Source organism: Bufo gargarizans, unplaced genomic scaffold, assembly GCF_014858855.1.
Source record: "Bufo gargarizans isolate SCDJY-AF-19 unplaced genomic scaffold, ASM1485885v1 fragScaff_scaffold_476_pilon, whole genome shotgun sequence".
Classification (NCBI taxonomy): Eukaryota; Metazoa; Chordata; class Amphibia; order Anura; family Bufonidae; genus Bufo; species Bufo gargarizans.
Window position 1 is genome coordinate 121,002 of NW_025334123.1, and position 21,088 is coordinate 142,089.

At 45.3% G+C, this 21,088-nt stretch overlaps 1 protein-coding gene across 2 annotated transcripts in view; it reads right to left on the reverse strand.

Annotated features, from left to right (window-relative positions):
• CRY1 (cryptochrome circadian regulator 1) overlaps positions 1 to 21,088 on the reverse strand; it is a 67,760-nt gene that overhangs the window by 18,053 nt on the left and 28,619 nt on the right. For both annotated transcript variants that reach the window (XM_044273217.1, XM_044273216.1), the window contains exons 5-9: positions 17,359 to 17,447; positions 14,003 to 14,143; positions 12,780 to 13,091; positions 5,809 to 5,960; positions 2,997 to 3,199 (exon numbers count right to left, since the gene is read on the reverse strand). In XM_044273217.1, coding sequence (XP_044129152.1) covers positions 2,997 to 3,199; positions 5,809 to 5,960; positions 12,780 to 13,091; positions 14,003 to 14,143; positions 17,359 to 17,447 — 897 coding nt within the window. The remainder of the gene's footprint in view (positions 1 to 2,996; positions 3,200 to 5,808; positions 5,961 to 12,779; positions 13,092 to 14,002; positions 14,144 to 17,358; positions 17,448 to 21,088) is intronic.

A 21,088-nucleotide genomic window follows, 5' to 3' on the forward strand; every position in this document is an offset into this window, starting at 1 on the left:
GAACCACAAAGAGGTTCGAGTAGAACCCCCTGAACCTTTCCGTCGGAGGCACGGGGGCGACGACACCCTTGTCCATTAGAGAGTGAATGGCCGCGAAGAAGGCGGCCACTCGTACGGGATCTCGCGGAGGACGGGATCGGAAGAAACGGTCTGGCGGAATGGACGCAAATTCGATTTTGTATCCGCAAGATACAATCTCGAGCGCCCATGCGTCTGAGATGTGGGCCCGCCATACGTTCCTGAATAGGAGAAGGCGGCCCCCCACCCGGGTGGGTGGGGGCGCACCTTCAGGCAGAGGGCTGCTGGCCTGTGGGAGCCCGTGCAGGCTGGGACTTGCGCCAGGTAGGTTGCGTCCGAAAAAACGGCTTCTTGCGTCTATCCTGGGCTGGGCCAGAGGAAGAAGAACTGGCCGCGGGTCTAGACCCGGTGGGCTTGCGAAAGGACCGAAAACGGGACGAACCAGCGCGACCACGGGGGGCGCCCATTGGCCTGGACTGGGGGAGGTGAGTACTCTTCCCACCCGTGGCCTCTGATATAAGTTCGTCCAGACGGGTTCCGAACAGGCGGGAACCCGTGAATGGTAGGCCGGCCAACGAGCGTTTGGAAGCGGCGTCCGCCGCCCAAACCTTCAGCCAGAGTTCCCTCCTGACAGAAACTGCCAGGGCAGAGGAACGGGCAATGAGGGCACCCGCATCAAGGGAGGCCTCACAGACGAATTTTCCGGCCTGAACAATTAGTTGGGCTAAGGAACGGAGGTCCTGAACAGGGACGTCCGACCCTAACTCCCGTTCCAATTGCAAACCCCATTCAGAGACCGCTTTGCCAACCCAGGCGGAGGCAAAGACCGGTCTAAGGGCCGAACCAGAGGCAGTAAATATGGCCTTGGAGAGGGATTCCGTACGACGGTCCTCAACAGACTGGAGGGAAGATCCGTCCTGTACAGGAATAGTAGTGCTTTTGGACAGGCGAGCCACGGGAGGATCAACCTTAGGCGGGGATGTCCACGTGGTCACAGAATCCGCTGGAAAGGGATAACAAATGTCCAGCTTTTTGGGTGTAATAAAGCGGACGTTAGGCCGAGTCCAAGCCTTGGATACCACAGAAGAAAAATCAGCGTGTATGGGAAAAACCTTGGAGGCCTGTTTGGGGCGGAGAAAGGACACGCCGGCCTGTTCAGAGCTGGGGGGGGTCATCGTGTAGCTGAAAGGTATCACGGATGCTAGTGACAAGATGCCCCACTGCGGACGCCAATTTGGACGGAAGCTCTGAGTCCATGTCCACGTCCGAATCCGCCAGTTCTCCCTCAGAAAGCGTATCCCTTTGAGAGGATAGACTTGACTGAGCTCGCACGCATGGCGGAGAGAGCGAAGCATCTGGAGAAGATGTGCGCTCAACCCTTGAACGTTTCTGAGTATGCCGGGCCCTGGAAGATTCGCTGGGAGGCAGGGAACCAGTGGGGGCGGCAGAAACGGTAGTCCCAGCGGGTGCGACAGGGATTGTGGCAGCCTGCGGGAGAGGCGGTCTATCCACGAGGCGGCCCACTACGTGTGTAAGGCTTTCCACCGCCTGAGACAGAGACCTAGCCCAGTCAGGGGGTTCAGAGGCACCGGGGGGCGCAGCGGGAAGCGGGCCCTGGCACCGGGGCCTGACATGCAAGGCAATGCGGCTCAGATTGCCCACGCGGAAAAAGTTCCTTACAGGCGGTACAGGCATGGTACCAGGGTTTGGGGGCACCTGTGGGATCTGACATGCTGAAGTGTGGTTGTACTCTAATATAGAGACCACAAAGGGTTATAGCAGCTATGACCAGGAGGGTTAGGAGAGGGTTAACTGTCCTACCAGTGCCTCAGAAGAACGTCAGGAGATGGCCCAGATCAGCAGCAGCAGAGAAGCAGTGAACAGCAGAGAGCAGCAGAGAGCGCCCACAGAAGCCGAGCGATGTACACAGGAGGTTAGAGTCCCCCACCGTGTCCCAGCTTCCTGTCAGGAGTGAGGAAACGCGGGAAACCTCAGCAGAAAGCGCGGGGAACAAGCTCCGCCCCCTCCAGCGCTTGAAATGTCTCCTGTGAAGGAGAACGTAGCTCCGCCCCAAAATGACGCGCGCGTAAGCCCCGCCCCCTGCCGGGACCGCTAAGCCCCGCCCCCCGTTCTCGGCGGGAAGGGGGAGAGAGAGAAGAGAAAAATGGAGTCAGCCCCGAATGAGGGGGAGGGGGGGGGGGGGGGGGAAAGATAGCAGCGTGGGGGGGGGGGGGGGAACGGCGTGGGGGTGCTGAGGATGCTGCTGTGCTGCATTGTCCTGCAGATGAGCGCTCAGAATGAGCGACCACGGGTGCCCCCCTTACCCAGAGGGGTAGATGCTGCAGATAGGGACGGGGTATGGGCTGGAATAGCCATCTCACCGTCCGACGTCTTCACCCTCAGTCCTTTCCAGCAGGGTCGCCCCTTCAGCCACTGGCACCGCAGTGGCAGGAAGCTGGAAGAGGGGCTTGGCGTGCGGGCGACCCCCTAGCTGGCGGGATGTAGGGGAGCCATTGCTGCCCAGATCCTCCTATTGCTTCTGTGGGGGAGGCAGCAGTGCAGATAAGTTGGCACTGGCACAGCTCAACCCCGGGAGAGCAGAGAGGTCTAATGCGTCTCTGGTATCCCTAGGAAAAAATAAAATAACAAAATTAGAAGAAAAAGTAAAAATAACAAGGAGAAAACAGCCCTGCAGTAGCAGGGAGTGTCTTGCCTCCTTGGACACTAAGCTAAAACTGGTAGCCTCTATCTCCAGGCTGAGGGTATAGCTGATGGAGGAGGGGCTTAACAGTTTTACTTAGTGTCACGCCTCCTAGGGAGCTGAGCTATACCCAAGGTCTGTGTCCCCCAAGGAAAATGGGCGAGAAATTCTCATTTGTCTGATATTTAATACCAGAAGCAGCCAGAAAATGTGGGAGACAATAGAAACAGAAATCAGATTGGATAATGCACAGTGGTATGAACTGTATCCAACTTACCAAGTCCTCTATATCGGGAAAGCTGCTGGTATATCTGTTTCATCCGTTCAATGTTCAGACGGCTGGCCTCTGCATGATTCACCATTGGTTTGGGGTAATTTACCCCAATAATGCATTTTGCTACTTTCTGCACTGCTTCCGGGGCATTCCAAGGATCGTAAATGTACTTTGGTGGGAAACCTTTCAAAATTGGTAAATACCTCCTTCAAAAGAAAATAATAATTGTCACCGTTTTGTAACCATACCCTTTTCTCTAGGGTCTTTATAGATCAGTGGTGGCGAACCTATGGCACGGGTGCCAGAGGCGGCATTCTGAGCCCTCTCTGTTGGCACCCGCACCCTGGAAAAAGTCTATGGTGTACCAATATGCCCTAGACTTTTCCTGCCATTCATCAGCGCAGGGTGCACCATGAACAGCACAGGCAGCACACTGAATCTAGGCAGGATATTATAGCTAAATGATAAAGTACATGAAAGATACTATATTGGACTGTGGTATTCAGGGTAAATTGCTGTGTTGGCACTTTGCGATAAATAAGTGGGTTTTGGGTTGCAGTTTGGGCACTTGGCCTCTAAACGGTTCACCATCACTGTTATAGATAGAACAGCAGAGTGTGTGTGCTTTATATTGGGAAGACTAGATGGGCCAAATGGTTCTTATCTGCCGACACATTATATGTTTATGGCGGCTGCAATGCAGCATAGGGTTGGCCAGATTATTATATTGATGATCTCTCCTCAGGATAGGGCATCAATATAAGATTGGCGGGGGTCTGACTCACAGCACTCCTGCTGATCAGCTGTTCAAAGAGAAAGCAGCGCTCATGTTGCGAGATTGATGGCGAGCAGGTGTAATTGCCACTCCTCAGTCCCTATTCACTTCAATGGGAAGGAGCAGTTTCTCTGTCTGCTCCTTCCCATTGAAATTAATGGGGACAGAGAAGCTGCAATGTTGATGGAGCAGGTAAACATTGAAGGCAACGCTCGTACAAACACTGCACTCTCTTCAAACAGCTGATTGTCGGGGGTGCCAGCAGTCAAACGCCCGCTGATATCGTCGACTAGAGATGAGCGAAGTGAGCTTTGGATGCTACATCCGAAGCAGCTTTGCTAAAAAAAAATGTTATAATACTGTACGGACATTAGTCTCCAAATAACGTATGGGCTCCGATGGGCCGAAGTAAGCTATTCAGGAAGTCACACAAGACTTGTTGAATAACTTCGGTAATTATTAGAGTTAAAAAACACTTCAAAACTTGGAACCAAACTCTGCTTCGGTTCCAAGTGGTACCTTGTAACCGAAGCAGAGTTCGGTTCCAAGGTTTTTTACTGTAAAACAATTACGGAAGTTATTCAACAAAGTTGCGTGCGACTTCATGAATAACCAACTTCAGCTCATCGGAGCCCATACAGTCGAACATTGTACGGAGACGAATCTCCGTACAGCATTAAGTTTTTTAGCGAAGCGGCTTCGGATGTAGCATAAAAAGGCGCTTCGCTCATGTCTAGGCATGACCTATCCTGAGGATAGGTCATCAATATAGGAAAAAGGCCAACTCTTAGGCCTCTTTCACACGGGCGTCAGTTTTTTTGCCCGGATAAGGTGCGGGTGCGTTGCGGGAAAATGCATGATTTTTCCGCGCGAGTGCAAAACATTGTAATTGCACTCGCGTGAGAAAAATTGCGCATGTTTGGTACCCAAACCCGAACTTCTTCACAGAAGTTCGGGCTTGATGTTCTGAAGATTGTATTATTTTCCCTTATAACATGGTTATAAGGGAAAAAATAGCATTCTGAATACAGAATGCTTAGTATAATAGTGCTGGAGGGGTTATAAAAAAAAAAAAAAAAAAAAAAAAAAAGTTAACTCACCTTCTCCTCTTGATCGCGTAGTTCCCGGTCTCTTTAGCTGTGGGCTAAATGACCTGTGGTGACGTCAGATCACATGCTCCAATCACATGGTCCATCACCGTGGTGATGGAGCATGTGATCTGATGTCATCAAAGGTCCTTTACCTGTATTTAATGCTCACCACAGGTCCTCCTCAACAAAGGATACAGAAGGAGATGCCGGGCTTCGCGATCAAGTGGACTAAGGTGAGTTAAATTATTTTTTTTAACCCCTCCAGTGCTGTTTTACTATGCATTCTGTATTCAGAATGCTATTATTTTCCCTTATAACCATGTTATAAGGGAAAATAATAATGATTGGGTCTCCATCCCGATCGTTTCCTAGCAACCTTGCGTGAAAATCGCACCGCATCCGCACTTGCTTGCGGATGCTATGCGATTTTAACGCACCCCATTCACTTCTATGGGGCCTGCATCGCGTGAAAATCGCACAATATAGAGCATGCTGCGATTTTCACTCAACGCACAAGTGATGCGTGAAAATCACCGCTCATGTGCACAGCCCCATAGAAATGAATGGGTCCGGATTCAGTGCGGGTGCAATACGTTCACCGCACGCATCGCACCTGCAAGGAAAACTCGCCCGTGTGAAAGGGGCCTTAATTGTCAGAAGTGTCCAAAGATTCCATGCAGTCACCAGCACCAGACGAGTAGAGTTTCCTCCCTGGAGAACAGCAGGGGCACTGTATACAGAGCTTTATCTCTGTAGATAATGTTGATATCCTGCCTTATCCAGGCCTTCTGAAAACAGCAGGCCTCTCATCTGTCCTCTGCTGATTCTACTTTAGAACGCTCAGAATAAAAAGCCTCATTTTTGGACAATTTTCTGATACTAAAATGTTGTCAGTTAACAAATGCAGTAAAGATCTAGTTTATTTTATTTAGTGCCTGAAATAAATTACCGGATGTAATCCCCATTGGGGTCGGTTCTTCGTCCAAAGCCAACTGGGCAGTAACAGTGGAAAAACTGCTGGAAAAAGGAGCTGCATGACAACCACATCCAGCTCCCAGCATTTACACTCCAGTCAGCATCCAGTAACAGCTCTTCAAAGACCTGAATACAAAGAAAAACCAACATGAGTCATCTGTGACATGTGCCAACTCCTCAATAAGAGACTGTAATTAAACGAACAAACATTGTCTGTAACCATTACATAACTAGCAGGTTCTGCAGGTTGACCTACATAGCAAGTACGTAGTCTGAATAGTCCATAGTGGTCACCCTCTGCCTGGATCCATCGTACAACACTGGTACCCAAGTCACCGATTTATATACACCTTATCAGGACATGAGTCATTGCACTCATCTGTATGGGGAAAGTGGGGTACATTTACTATTGAAAATGCTCCAGAATTTTGGGGCAGTTTGTTGCAAAAAGCTGGTGTGCATGTCCTGCACCACATTTATTAACAGTCTTAGACACTTTTTCCGTCTCATCCAGCAAAGGGTGAGGCTTAATCTGACACACTGTGCCACAAATTGGACATTTTTTGGAGTAAATGAAGCCAAATAGGTTGTCTAATGCTAGATTAGACAGACTAAGGCTACTTTCACACTGGCATTTTGGTTTCCGTTTGTGAGATCCGCTCAAGGCTCTCACAAGCGGTCCAAAACGGATCAGTTTTGCCCTTAATGCATTCTGAATGGATAAGGATCCGCTCAGAATGCATCAGTTTGGCTCCGTTCCGCCTCCATTCCGCTTTGGAGGCGGACATCAAAACGCTGCAAGCAGCGTTTTGGTGTCCAGCTGACGAAACTGAGCCAAATGGATCCGTCCTGAAAAACAATATAAGTCAATGGGGACGGATCCATTTTCACTGACAACAGAAAACAAATCCATCCTCCATTGACTTTCAATGGTGTTCAAGACGGATCCCTCTTGGTTATGTTAAAGATAATACAAACTGATCCATTCTGAACGGATGCAGACGGCTGTATTATCTGAATGGATGCGTTTATGCAGATCCTATGACAGATTCACCATTAAGCATCAGCCATTGTTAAAAATATGGCGCAGTTTAAAGGGGTTTTCCGATATTTTAATACTGATGGACTTATCCTCTGTGAGAGCCACGGCTTTCTCTCTGCCTTTCCTAGAGGACACGTTGATCGGTCACATGGCCTAGGAGCAGCTGAGACTCATTTAAGTGAATAAGGGTGGGCTGCAATACCAAGTAAAGCCACTATACAATGTATGGCACTGTGCTTGGTGAGCACCGAGAAGGCAGCGGCGGTCACAGGAATTCAGCAATATGCCAATTAATTCGCAAACAGCTGGTCGGCGGGGGTCCTGGGTATCGGACCCTTACAGATCAGAAAATGATGACCTATCCAGAGGATAGGTCTTCAGTATTAAAATGGAGGAAAACCCTTTTAAGACTGTCTAGTTTTTAAATCTGCCCCATTGTGTCTAGATGAGATTCCCACAACCTGCTAGAGGGTAAATAGATTTCCGAGGTGAGGAAACCTTGTTATGGCAGATGGGGCCTGTCTATGTATTTATATGGTCACACTCATTTGAAAGGGATCCATGTAATGCTATATTCCCCTGCAGTGGCTAAAGCTACCGTTTAAAAATGTATTTGTTTAATTGAGATAACCCCTTTAAACAGCACTGGATATGTTCAAGGGAAATTCCACCATTGATACTAGTAAAGATATCACAGTATAACAAGCTGGGACTATCACAATGTTTACGATAAAAGATGGACGATGGCCCCAATATTGGATGTTTTTACAACAGAACATCACTTAGGATAACTACTTTAAAAGGGAAATTCCGCTATGAATCATTTCATACCTAGAGTCTAAAAGGCAGTAGATTATGTTAACTATTCACCAGTGCTTCTTTTTCATAATGCTTACATCCACGTGCCTCCTTTATGCGGCTGCTAATCTGTGCTGCTGGGTGTGCATTCTGAACAAAATCAGTCTCCTTCCCCTTCCAATAATATACATTGAAACCTCTTGGAGACAACCACCCAAAATTACAAAGAAAAATTGGTCTTTAGGGAAGAGGGACGGTCTTCTAAAATAAAATGGCCGCCATTGTGTATACCACCTAACGGAACTGAAAATCCGTCAAACGAGATCTGGTCACGTAGTGGTGTTCTTAAATAGGTGGTCTTTTGTAGAGGTTTCCCTGTAGCCTTACTTTCCCTCCAGAAGTAGTCTTCTCAGCTACTGACAAGCAAGGTGGGAAGTAAATGGAAAATATTCTTTACGATCTATACAATAAATACGATAGGGCAATCCCTCTGAGGCGAACCTCCGGTTCAAGAAAATTAAAATGAGGGGAATGAAAAGACACTTACGTGGTGACCACCTTTTCATAAGCAGATCCTCCAATTCCTGGGCTCCTTCTGCCATCCACGATGGTTACACCACTTCTAAGACTACCTGGTACACACATACATCAGTAGCTCAAACCACTTCTTAGGCCTCTTTCACACGGGCGTCATGTTTTTTGCCCGGATAAGAGGCGGGTGCGTTGCGGGAAAATGCGCGATTTTTCCGCGCGAGTGCAAAACATTGTCATGCGTTTTGCACTTGCGTGAGAAAAATCGCGCATGTTTGGTACCCAGACCCGAACTTCTTCACAGAAGTTCGGGCTTGGGATTGATGTTCTGAAGATTGTATTATTTTCCCTTATAACATGGTTATAAGGGAAAATAATAGCATTCTGACTACAGAATGCTTTGTATAATAGTGCTGGAAGGGTTAAAAATAATAAAAAAGTTAACTCACCTTCTCCTCTTGTTCGCGCAGATTCCACTCTGTTCTTTAGCTGTGGACTGAATGACCTGAGGTGACGTCAGATCACATGCTCCAATCACATGGTCCATCACCATGGTGATGGAGCATGTGATCTGACGTCATCAAAGGTCCTTTAGCCCACAGATAAAGAACAGACCGGCATCTGCGCTAACAAGAGGAGAAGGTGAGTTAACTTTTTTATTATTTTTAACCCCTCCAGCACTATTATACAAAGCATTCTGTATTCAGAATGCTATTATTTTCCCTTATAACCATGTTATAAGGGAAAATAATACAGTGAATAGACTGTCACCTAGAACCCATGCGTGAAAATCACACCGCATCCGCACTTGCTTGCGGATGCATGCGATTTTCACGCAACCCCATTCATTTCTATAGGGCCTGCGTTACGTGAAAAACGCACAAAGAGGAGCATGCTGCGATTTTCACGCAACGCACAAGTGATGCGTGAAAATCACCGCTCGTGTGCACAGCCCCATAGAAATGAATGGGTCAGGATTCAGTGCGGGTGCAATGCGTTCACCGCACGCATCGCACCCGCACGGAAAACTCGCCCGTGTGAAAGGGGCCTTACTTATTCCTTCTCTAGGATTGGCTAGTACTGCTCACATGAACAGTGCTGGCCAATCCAAGGGCAGCAGGAAGGGTCTTCTTGTACAGTATGCATCAGGCAGTCTGAAACGCAGTGCGACCATGGATGGCAAAAAAGTAGCCCAGGAACTAATAGATCTGCATCTAAAAGGGAAACAGGAGGTCAACATGTAAGTGGTCTTTTCATTCCCCAGTTAATTCGATTTTTATTTTTCTTCCCTTGAACTAGAGGGTCACTTACATACAGCCACCACAGGCTCCTAGAGACTTTCATTCTTTTAGGGTTTGGATGGGACATTAAAAAAATTCCTTCCATAAACCATGCCAGTCATGGGTTGTGCCTGGTATTTCAGCTTTGTCCTATTCACTTAAAATGGGGGAGATCTGCAATTTCAGATAAAGCCAATGAACAAGAGTGCTGTTGTTAATTCATTAAGCATTGCTATTCTGGAAGCGTACGGTGTGTCATAATGCTGAGAAGTTAGCCTGTAAAACCAGTATACAGCAAGTAGGTCATTTTTTACAGCAAATATTTTATCTAGCCACGAACCCTATCCAATTGCTGCGTTAACCTAAATCCTGAAATGCTAACGTGACGCAAAACTCAAGTATAGAAATGTGTGGGACGCTCCTAATCCCACTGTGAATATTAAATTCCACGACGTCAGGCGCCTTCAACCGGAAATAATTCACTGTTGATAAAGATCAAGCTCTGCACGGATCCATTACATGGTAGAGATCGCAAACTGATCATAATCAACCTTGAACCATTAAAAAATACCCCAAAAATAGTATCCACCCACAACCATGTAGTAAAGATCATAAGACCTAGTAGAATTTTGCTCAAGAAAATGTAATCATGTTTTCAGTTCAGCAGGCATGATCTTTTCTAGGTTACTCCCGGCCTGTTGTGTTCGATAACGGCAGGTTTGAGGTCACGGCATACTTAAAGCGAGACTGAGCCTTATCGGTACATAACTGGGTTAATTTCCGTTCCACGTTTGTATATATTATTGGAAGAAACTGAAATCCAATGTACACATTGACCTTTTAGTGGTTTATACAGCAAATGAAGCAACAGAATTTGTAAAGCAACTAGAGTCGCCCTACAAGGCCAGTTATCTGCCAGATTTGATAAATGAGACCCATGGTGCTCCGTACAAGCGGGAGAGGGTACGGTCACACGTAGCAGATACGTGTGGGCAGAAAATCCACAGCCTATTACAGTAGCAACAAAGTGGATGACATTTTATCCACATTTTTTCTCATTCATATGCTGTGGGGGGGGAAAAAAAACTTCACTCCTAATGTAGTGGGGGGAGGGGGGGGGGGGGGTCTGCAGCAACTCCACAGAAAAAGCCACATGTAAATGCAAAAATAAATCACTTTTTTTTTTAATAGCATGTAAATGGCAATTATACTTTATTTTTCATTTAAGCTCTTTAAAATTAATGTGTCATCTAATGGTGGGACAACAGCTTTAAAGGGAAGGTCATCAGAAAATGACCTATTGTTGAAATCACATTTTTTTAAGTATTTTTGATTACCCCACCATCCCTGCATCCCACCACCTTCCTTGTCCTCCCTCCCAGACCCTAAACATGTGCCACCTATACCCTGAACATGTTTTTGTTAGGCTGAGTTCACACGAGCGTGACAGATTAGGTCCGGATGCGTTCAGTTAAACTCGCACCATTTTGCAAGCAAGTTCAGTCAGTTTTGTCTGCGATTGCGTTTAGTTGTTCAGTTTTTTCCGCGCGGGTGCAATGCGTTTTGATGCGTTTTTCATGCACGTGATAAAAAACTGAAGGTTTACAAACAACATCTCCTAGCAACCATCAGTGAAAAACGCATTGCATCCGCACTTGCTTGCAGATGCAATGCGTTATTCACGCAGCCCCATTCACTTCTATGGGGCCAGGGCTGCGTGAAAAAATGCAGAATATAGAACATGCTGCGATTTTAAAGCATTGCAGAAGTGATGCGTGAAAAAAAACGCTCATGTACACAGCCCAATTGAATGAATGGGTCAGGATTCAGTGCGGGTGCAATACGTTCACCTACTGCATTGCACCCGCGCGGAAATCTCGCCCGTGTTAACGCAGCCTTATGTTATTCTTCATATTCACATATGCACATCTGCGCCGCACTTAGATACGCCGCACGGAGATCTCGCACATGCGCAGGAGCGAGATGCGAGCGGCCGTGAGGATCCCGTGTATACACGCTCGCATGAAATCTCGCACAGGCGTAGGAGCGAGATGCGAGCGGCTGGGAGGATGGCGGTACAAGGAGCATACAAGGTACAGAGCAGGGGGGAGGCATACAAGGTACAGAGTAGGGGGCGGTATACAAGGTACAGCGCAGGGGGGGCATATGCCGTGGGTTACATCGCAGCTCTCAGCTGCTGGGGATACAAGGCAATAGCCCGGGCTCTCTGTTGATAATTCGGGCGTCCCGACACTGCAGTGCCCGCCATACCCGGCGTATAAGACGACCCCCTACTCTAGAAAATATTTTCTAGGGCTCAAAAGTAGTCTTATACGCCAGTATATACAGTATGTTATTTTTAATTTTCCAGTATCTGCATTTAAGAAGAAACCATAAAATCCTGCAGTTTTCGGACTGCCCAATAAGCCTAATAGGCGCCACAACTTGGCCTTAATAAGGGCTCAGGACAGATGGCAGCCCTCATAATCATGTTCAGAAAATAGAATAAAAAAAAATAAAAAAAATCAGAAAATACATGTTGCCATCTTGTTTTAACTAGCAGAAAAAAATATTTCTGTGACACATTCCCTTTAAAGGGCCAAAATAGTCTGGACACTAAGGCTAGACACACGAGTAAGAGGAACCCGTTCGGACCTCCCCTCCTCTGATTTAGGCCGAATGCACATGGCCGTGGAACATTGACGCGAGCGGTCTGTGGTATCCCGGCCTTGCATCCTGCTGAGAGCAGGAGTGCAAGGAGTCATTGGTTGCTATGACGTCGTGCGCTTCATGCCGCTGCTGTACAGTAATAAACACGTATAGATCATACAAGTGCATTACTGTAGTGCAGCGGCGGCATGAAGTGCACGGCCTCATAGCAAGCAATGACACCGTGCGCTCCTGCTCTCAGCAGGATGCAAGGCCGGGATACCACGGACCGCTCAAGACCGTGTGCATTCGGCCTTAGAGTCCTAAAATCTACTGAATTACACTGACATAATGCTGTCCGTGTACTACAATAGATTTCAGGACTCCCAGGGTCACACACAATATAATGCTGTGCCATCCTGTTCGAGAAGTGGAGGCCAGAATGGGAACTCTGACACCACGCTACAAGTTTATCGCATTGAACTCGGGTGTCTAGCCTAAGGGTTTAACTTTATCTTATATATAAAATTAAATATATTTCCAACCAACCCCTTTAACTTGCTAATATTTGTCATTAATCTTAAAAGCAGAGGTATCAATGCAATGTCATTTCAAACCAAACGGCAAACCCTAGAACGTACTAACCTTCATTCCTTCCTCCCAGCTTATCCATAGATCCCCTCTAGTGAGAAAGCAAGCCACAGCATGCCGTGCCAGGTGGTGGATCCAACCTTCCTGCCGTAGCTGTGTCATTATAGCATCAATCCAAGGAAAGCCTGTCCGTCCCTCGGCCCATTTTGCAAGGGCTTCTGGGTTCCGGTCCCAGGGAATCTGAACGCATATGGGATTTCCATCCATTTTGTCAAAGCGAGGGTTGTTTGTGGCTGCTGTGTAGAAAAATTCTCGCCACAAGAGCTGCCCATAGAGAGAGAGAGGAGGCGAACTGTGTTTCTTTACCTAAATAAAACATTAAGCGAAATAAGGGGGTAAAAAAAATTCAAAAATAAAGAGATAAACAGCACAACAAACTGCATAGTCACCAGCTCTGGGGTATTATAGTTTATACCTTCCAGAAATAATATATGCAGCGCAGCGGCCAGTTAGGCTAAAGTGACAGCAGGAGGTGCTGCCATATTGGTTGTTACCTTTTAACATGCTGCAGCAAAAAAGTGACAACCAATATAGCTGAACTTGCTGCTGTAACTTTTGCTCCTACAGCAGAAAAAACATTCTCTGTAAGAAAATACTTATTAAATGTTAGGTAGTGTTCTACCCTATGATTTACTAAATATTCGCTCATTTGGCACTAAAGAGGACCTATGCCCTCTCCTGATTTATCTGTTTTAGTGAATACTTGCATTCCCCATGTAATAATTCTGGAGCATCCTTTCTTATGACTATTTTGTTCCATTCCTCTATCATTCCTACTAGATTTGCGTTCCATCTGGGTGTCCCTGCACAATATGACACTATCCAATCAGTGCTGTCAGACTGCAGGCAATTCATTCATCAAACTCTAGTAGGAATACGGCAAATCATAGTCATAAGAATAGATGCTCCAGAATTGTTAGTACGTGGGGAATGCAGTTAGGTACTACACCAGACATGTCAAGAGAGGCGACGGGTGCCCTTTAAAGGAAACTAGACAAGTGCTAAATTATGAAACACTGTAGATTTTCAGCAGTCACACATCAGATATTGCAGGATTATATTTAACCTCCAATTGGTAACAAGTAAAGAGTACACTGTACTGAAGCTGCATGTGCTGGGGAATCTGTGTGTGCGCGACGTGGAGCACTTCCAATCATCAGGAATGCCCTTCATCTCCCCATAGCCTGCTGTACAAGCTGCATTTTTATTCCACCTACCTTCTTGTATAAATCTGTTAATTTGAAATAGAAGAGACGGCAGGAGAGACATCCAAACCGCAAGTAAGGGCTGAGTCCTGTAGTGCTTGCAAGAAGGGAATTGGCGTTCATACGAGGTCTTTCAAAGTTTGCCACCCATGCCTGAAATAAGAGCAGACCGTAGTAATCACAGTACCCATCAGGCAAGTTTTCTAGAATAACATGGTCAACAGGACCTGTACACTCCACTAGGTTTTTCCATAGGGGAAAAAGCAATGATTCGTTTAAATGGGTCTTGGACAATCAATGGGTATATATATATATATATATATATTTTTTTTTTTTAAAGCAGACCCTATTTTCTTTCTAATTAGGAGGACCACAGCTGCAGAGCAGAGAACAGCACAGTAGAAAGTAACTTAGACACCCTCTTTAAGTCCTGTTCCTTGACTGTTTGCCAGTCTGCAGGACTTTCTGAATGACCCTAAAACGAACAGTGGGGGCAATGTTACATCCAGTGTAGATTTGACATTCATTTCTAGGTAAAGCCTTTATTTAGGAAAGAAGGCTCTAAAAATGTAACAGGTACTTTAAGAGGTTTTCCAGTAGGAATTATTTTTATCAAAAGCCTGCAGCATTCCCTCTGAAACAGATGATTCATACTTACCTGCGCCACACCGCTCCAGTCCTTTGCGCTGTGCCCGCTGTCTCCATCCTCTGGTCCTCGTGGTGTTTACATTTGGCTAGCCATGGGCATGGTTACTTGGGAACACATCACTGCTGCAGCCAGTCGTTCACTGGGGTGGTGCATGTGACCATGCACATAGCCAGCACGATGTGAACGACATAGGGACCAGAATAAGGAGGCAGTGAAGAGGACCAGAGGGGCATGGAGCAGGTAAGTATGAATCTTTTGCTTTAGGAGGCATAATGTACGCACTTGATAAAAAAAAAAATATATATAAATTTACCAGAAAACCCCTTTAAAGAAGTCAATTTTACCACCTTCATCCCTGACCATAGAGCTGGTCCTGCCCAAATCTGTTAATCCTAAACATGTGGTAAAACATTCTGGGACTATGGCAGCACAGAGGCACAAGTAGCTTTAGCCGTCTGGCTGCCATATGGTGCTTTGATATGGCGCTATGTTACGGGGATACCAGATCTATAATACAGCATCTAATGACGCCATATGTCGCTGTAGACAAGGGGGGGGGGGGGGGGGGGGGTCAGCAACCTCTGGTACGCCACATGTGGTGAAACACACTGCTACGGAGGTGAATGGAGCACGCTGGGAGTTGTAGGATTGCCGGAGGTTGCAGATCCCTGCAGTAGGATATTTCTCAAGGATTTCTTAGGGCCCTTATACACATGAAGAAGAATGGGCCAATTATCAAATACAATCATGTGCGGGCTCATTCCAGATAACTGGCTAGAGAAAGCTTGTTTGCCAGGTAATGACATTATTCACGTGGCACCAAATATTTTTTTTATATAAACTTTATTCTTTTCTTTCTTAAAACATATAATCTTTCATCGCATCAATAACATAATATAGCATATTCAATATTACTACTATAACAAATATTATTAGTTATCACCCGGGGACCCACCCACCACCCCTGGGGGGGGGGGGGAGGAGGAGGAGGAGAAAAACTCAACCTAATATGGCCATTTATTCCAAATCTTGTCAAATCCTGCTGGATTTTTAGCATAGCACTCAGAAACCTGTTGAATTTTGATAAGATTAACTACTGCTACCTGCCACTGTCCCACTGTGGGCGGATCTTCTTTTATCCATTTCCTGAGTATAAGGAGTCGAGCTTGAAATAATATTTTACCCAAAACCAGTCGTACTTCCTTCTTTAATTTCAGATGTTCAGTTGCTCCCAATATACAAACTACTGGATCTTCTGAACATCCAGGAATACAGATACAATCTCTGCTATCTCTTTCCAATATCTGAAAAGTCTGGGACATCTCCAAAAACAATGAATTAAATCTGCATCCCTTTCCCTACATTTTGGGCAATTATCCGACATTCTAACACCCATTTTCTTTAACATCTTAGAAGATCTATGTAATCTATGTACTATAAAGAACTGTGATATTTTGTGTGAGCCCCTATCCGACACCGTTGGGTAACTTCTAAGGGCATCTTTCCATTTCTCATCAGAAAAGAGAGGCTGGAGTTCTTTTTCCCCATTTTTTTTTTAGCTAGTATTGTAATCCGTTCTTTCTTTCCTTCCATCAATATCCTGTATCTTTTTTTTGTAGTACCTCTTTTTTTCTCCTCCGTCAGTAAATTTGTATATTCGATCTGATTGTTCCTTTCTATATTTATCTAATTTTAGCCCTGTCCTCAAAGCATTCCTGAACTGGAAATATTTGTAAATATCCTTTTGGGGGATCCCGAACTCCCTAACAAGTGTATTAAAATCCTTCAATTTATCTTCTTCAAATACTTGAGCTAAATATTTTATCCCCTTTTTTTTCCCAGTCAATATAACTGCTGATCGTTTGGAGTTCCTTCAAGTTTAAATTTTTCCAAATAGGTGTATATTGAAGAAACCCTTTTATCCCGAGTAATTTTTTAATCTGCCCCCATATGTGATCCATTGCATTCATAATTCTATTTCCTGTGATATTTTTATCAAGTGTACCCGATTCCATTATCTCTAAGTGATTGAGTTCCCCTCTCCAACCCATTTTATTTAGTTCCTGTCTTCCCACTAAACTATTCAAGCTATCTCTTATCTGACTATATTGTGTTATCAAGTAATACATAAACCAGCTAGGAACCGCCAAACCACCCTCTCTCACTGGGAGCTGAAGCACTTCTTTTTTTATCCTAGGGACATGGCACCAAAATTAGCTGCTTGTCAGCAGCACCTCACTGAGCTGCTCCCCTGTGCTGGGGCCCCGGCTGTGCTCCACCTTCCTGCTCTGTCTTGACACGTGAATGCCACTTAACCAATCACAGGCTGCATCGATGACTTGTCATAGTCAGTCATTGGTTGAGTGGCAATCTGAGCCATTCCTTGTGACAAGACAGGAGCAGGATTCGGTGCTGAGACAGCAGACTAACACGGTGAGTACAGGCTCTTATTTCTTCTCATTCCATTTGCTGCCCAGGTGAACGCTTTACGATTGTGCTGGAATAGCCCACTAACTTGTATACTGACACTTATTTGGAAAGTATTACCAAGGTCTAGGGCTCCACAGCAACATTTGGCTGCCTGTGTGACCGGATAAAACCATGGCATCACCACCCGAGGGTTTCTCAATGGGGGAAACGGTCACACAATGATTCATAGGGAGACATTAAAGTAATGCCGCAGGTTTTACTGCTAACTCACCGACCAATGTCTATTTACCTTTCTTTCCAAGTGCCTTTCCAAGCGAGTCAGTGCTTCAGTCTCTCCTCCGGGCCACACGGCAGATGGTAATCCTTCCGTGTCAAAACCTAGACAGACGGCCATAACACAAGATGTTAGCTCCTCTTCCCCAGCTATCTGCTTACATAACACAGAACATGAAACGTGGTACATTTTTTATAAAACATAACACACAACAGTCCATATACAGATTTCAATTCTTGATAACTGTCAATACTTTAACTCCTTGGAGCTAGCAGTCGAGGCAATTCCATTTCCGGCAAAGGGACATGTGCCGACAAAATCTGACTCCGGGCATGAAAGGATTAGAATTTAGAGCAGATTTGTTTTAATTAGTCTTGATGGTATAATTTATATTTAATAAAGATTGTCTAAAAAAGAAAAAAAGGCAATACCAAGAACAACTAATGGAAACTAGTGTGAAAAACAGGACAGACAAAGCACATACTAAAACACCTATATTTAACTCTATTCAGGACTTTCTAGTTTCTTTACTCCCCACCACCCCACTTATTGGCATGAATGCTTGACAAATCACAGCCTACACTGGGCATACCGTGCCTTGTTGCCCATGGCAACCAATCACCATGCACTGACTCAACACACTGCCACTCAGAGGCACTTTGATACGAGAGGTCTCTGCTAATCTAAGAGCTCACCCCAAATATCAAGTACCTTGGCAAAAATAATTCTTATGCCTAATGAAGGGTGTCAACCAAAAACTGTGCAAACTGAATATGCAAGTGTTGTTTTCTTTTGGATCTGACTTGCGTGAATCTAATAAAGCAGACCCGCTGTTCTTTTGCTTACCTTTAATTTAAAGGGGTTGACTTGCCTGAGACATGGGTGGTACATTGCTAGGATATTATTTCGCTCTTCATTCATTTTTAATGGGAGTTCCAAAAATAGCCAAGTAAGCTCGCTTGACTTTCTCTGGAGCTCCCAAAGATATGAATGGGGAGCGCACTGAGCATGCACTTTAAGGGGCCTGTTCTGGAGATACCACCTCTGGGACCCAGAGCTATCTAACACCGGTGGCCTATCCTAGAGATAGGCCAGAAATGTCTTAGATGAGACAACCCCTTAGGCCCCTTTCACACGGGGGTCCCGGATTTGCTCCAGATGCGTCGCGTGTGCATTGCGGGAAACCCACGTGAGTGCGCAAGCAATTTAAGTCAGGGTGCAATGCGTTTTGCACGGGCGTGATAAAAATTTTTTTAATGTGGTACCCAGACCCGGACTTTTTCACTGAAGTTCGGGTTTGGGTTAGGTGTTCTGTATATTTTATTATTTTCCCTTATACAATGAATTCTTATCTTCATTCAGCAGGACCTGCGCTGATGTCGCCGTGCTGACCACGTCATCAAAGGTCCTTTTGCAGGTCCTGAAAGAAGACGATGCCGGCTGCGCGAACAAGAGGATGAGGGGAGTGAATTTATTTTTATTTTTTTAATCCCTCAAGCCAGATTTTAATAAGCATTCTGTATTAAGAACGCCATTATCTTCCCTTATAACCATGTTATAAGGGAAATAATACAGTGAATTTACTTTAATGGGGTCTGGGGTTGCTCATCCCGATCATCTCCTAGCAACCACGTGTGAAAATCACACTGCATCCGCACTTGCTTGCGAATGCTTGTGATTTTCACCCAACCGTATTCATTTCTATGGGACCTGCGTGTGAAAAACGCTGAATATAGAACAGGCTGCGATTTTCACGCAAGTGCGTGAAAATAACCGCTCATCTGCACAGCCCCATTAAAGTGAATGGGTCCGGATTCAGTGCGGGTGCAATGCGTTCACCTTACGCATTGCACCCGCGCGGGAAAACTCGCCCGTGTGAAAGGGGCCTTAAAGTGCTGCTTTTATTTGACCAAAACAAGTTAAAAGGGTATGTTTACACAAGGCATATTTTTATTTTGTGCAGAAAATTAATTTCATGCATATGAACGGGGTGGTTTCTACATCATGCGTATGGATTACTGCAAACATCGATAAGATGAATGGGATAGTCGCAGAAAAGTTTTCAAAAAATCTGCCTCATGTAAAAATGCTCGTTAAAAATGAAACCAGAGTTTTTTTAAACTGCTCTGGTAAAATTAATGTTGTGCCGTAAATGGCTGTCATGGGCAACGAAGATTTTTATTTTAGACCACTCTGATGAATTAGACTTGTATGGAAATTGATCAAGCAACACTGCGATACTGAAGCGTGCCATACAGATGTACCAGATCCTGGCCTGTCAGATGGATGAGATTTGTTATTTGGTACAGCTCATTATGAGAATGCGTTTCATGCAGGTAAACCTACACGGGGTATTCAGCTCTGCTACACCTGTATTTATCCATTACAAAAAAAAGGGTATGGGTGAGAACACTGCGATCCAGATTATGAACCTTGCGCCTGACACTGCCCACTGAAAGCAGTTCCAGGGCCACACCAGTCCTGAATAGGGTTAAGATGAGATCTGATATTCACATCTTAGATCATAGTAGGAGTCCAGGAGATCTGGTTTGCTTTGTTTGGTAGAGAACATAACACAAGTTATATAACAAACAAAAGCTACTGACGTCTTCACTGCTCTATGGGCCTACCCCATAGGTCCACTTCGCTGCACAACATGTGGTGCGGTGTAGACATACAGGCTATGCCCCTTTCTTTTAGAAACATTAACGACCCCACCTGTGCCGCCTTCTCATTGGGTTTTCGCACCGTGAACCTCCTTTGCAACGATTCCGGCCGGTGTTGGGAGCAGTTGGCATCACCAGATCGCTGAAGTCAGCGGGCAGTGATGCAACCGCTTATTTTTTTCGTTTGTGATGTCTTGCAGCCAGAAAGTTACCCACTAGTTGTCACACTGCAGCCTATGGGCACCTGAGCACCCTGTCTAATTGAGATCCTGGCAAAAAAAAGCTTTGTGAGAATGAAATAGATAAAAAAAATCTTGAACGTTAAATGTGCAGGGATTTGCCTTGGTTTTTCTAGTTCCTGGAGGAATACAAAGTGCAGCTAGTGCTCGCTCAATTGTAAAACCACCACTGGAGAAAAAAAAAAACATAAAATAGGTGTAAGTTTTTATGCAGTTCAGAAATGGAAAGCTCTGCTCTGGTGCAGATGGGAGATGAAACCATAAGAAGTGAAGTTCTCTGCCATGTCCTCAAGATGGAGTCAAGAAAATGCCTCCACACATTGGTAAAATGTTTAGCAAATTGTATTATCACTCCAAATAAGTAGGATTTGTATGTAACAGCTTTGCATACATAATATACGCTTTTATTTTTCTTAATAATACGGAGCAAGATTTTTCTTTCGGACATGCATCCCATTGCTGGTAAATGTGGCACCAAAGAGTTAAACAGCTTATTTTCTTCTTAAAAAAAAATTATAAATTCAAAATTAGAGACATCTGTAAGACTTCCCTCAATTTCAATCTAGTAAATAGGTTTCCAGTTCACATTCCTGGGTCGTAACAATTCTGTATGAGTGAGGTTCTAAAATCCTGTGCTCTGCGCCAATCATGTACTAAATTCATTAAGTGGGTAAGTGCCAGGTAATATGCCATGCTATGATTACTGGGAGCACAGCAAAAGCTGGACTATGTGCAGAGAGAAGCATACACTGCCATATTGACCAGCCACCTACGCTTTATGGTCTACAAATAAAAACCCAACAAGTTTTACACATGTGGGATTTCAGGAGTTCAAAATGT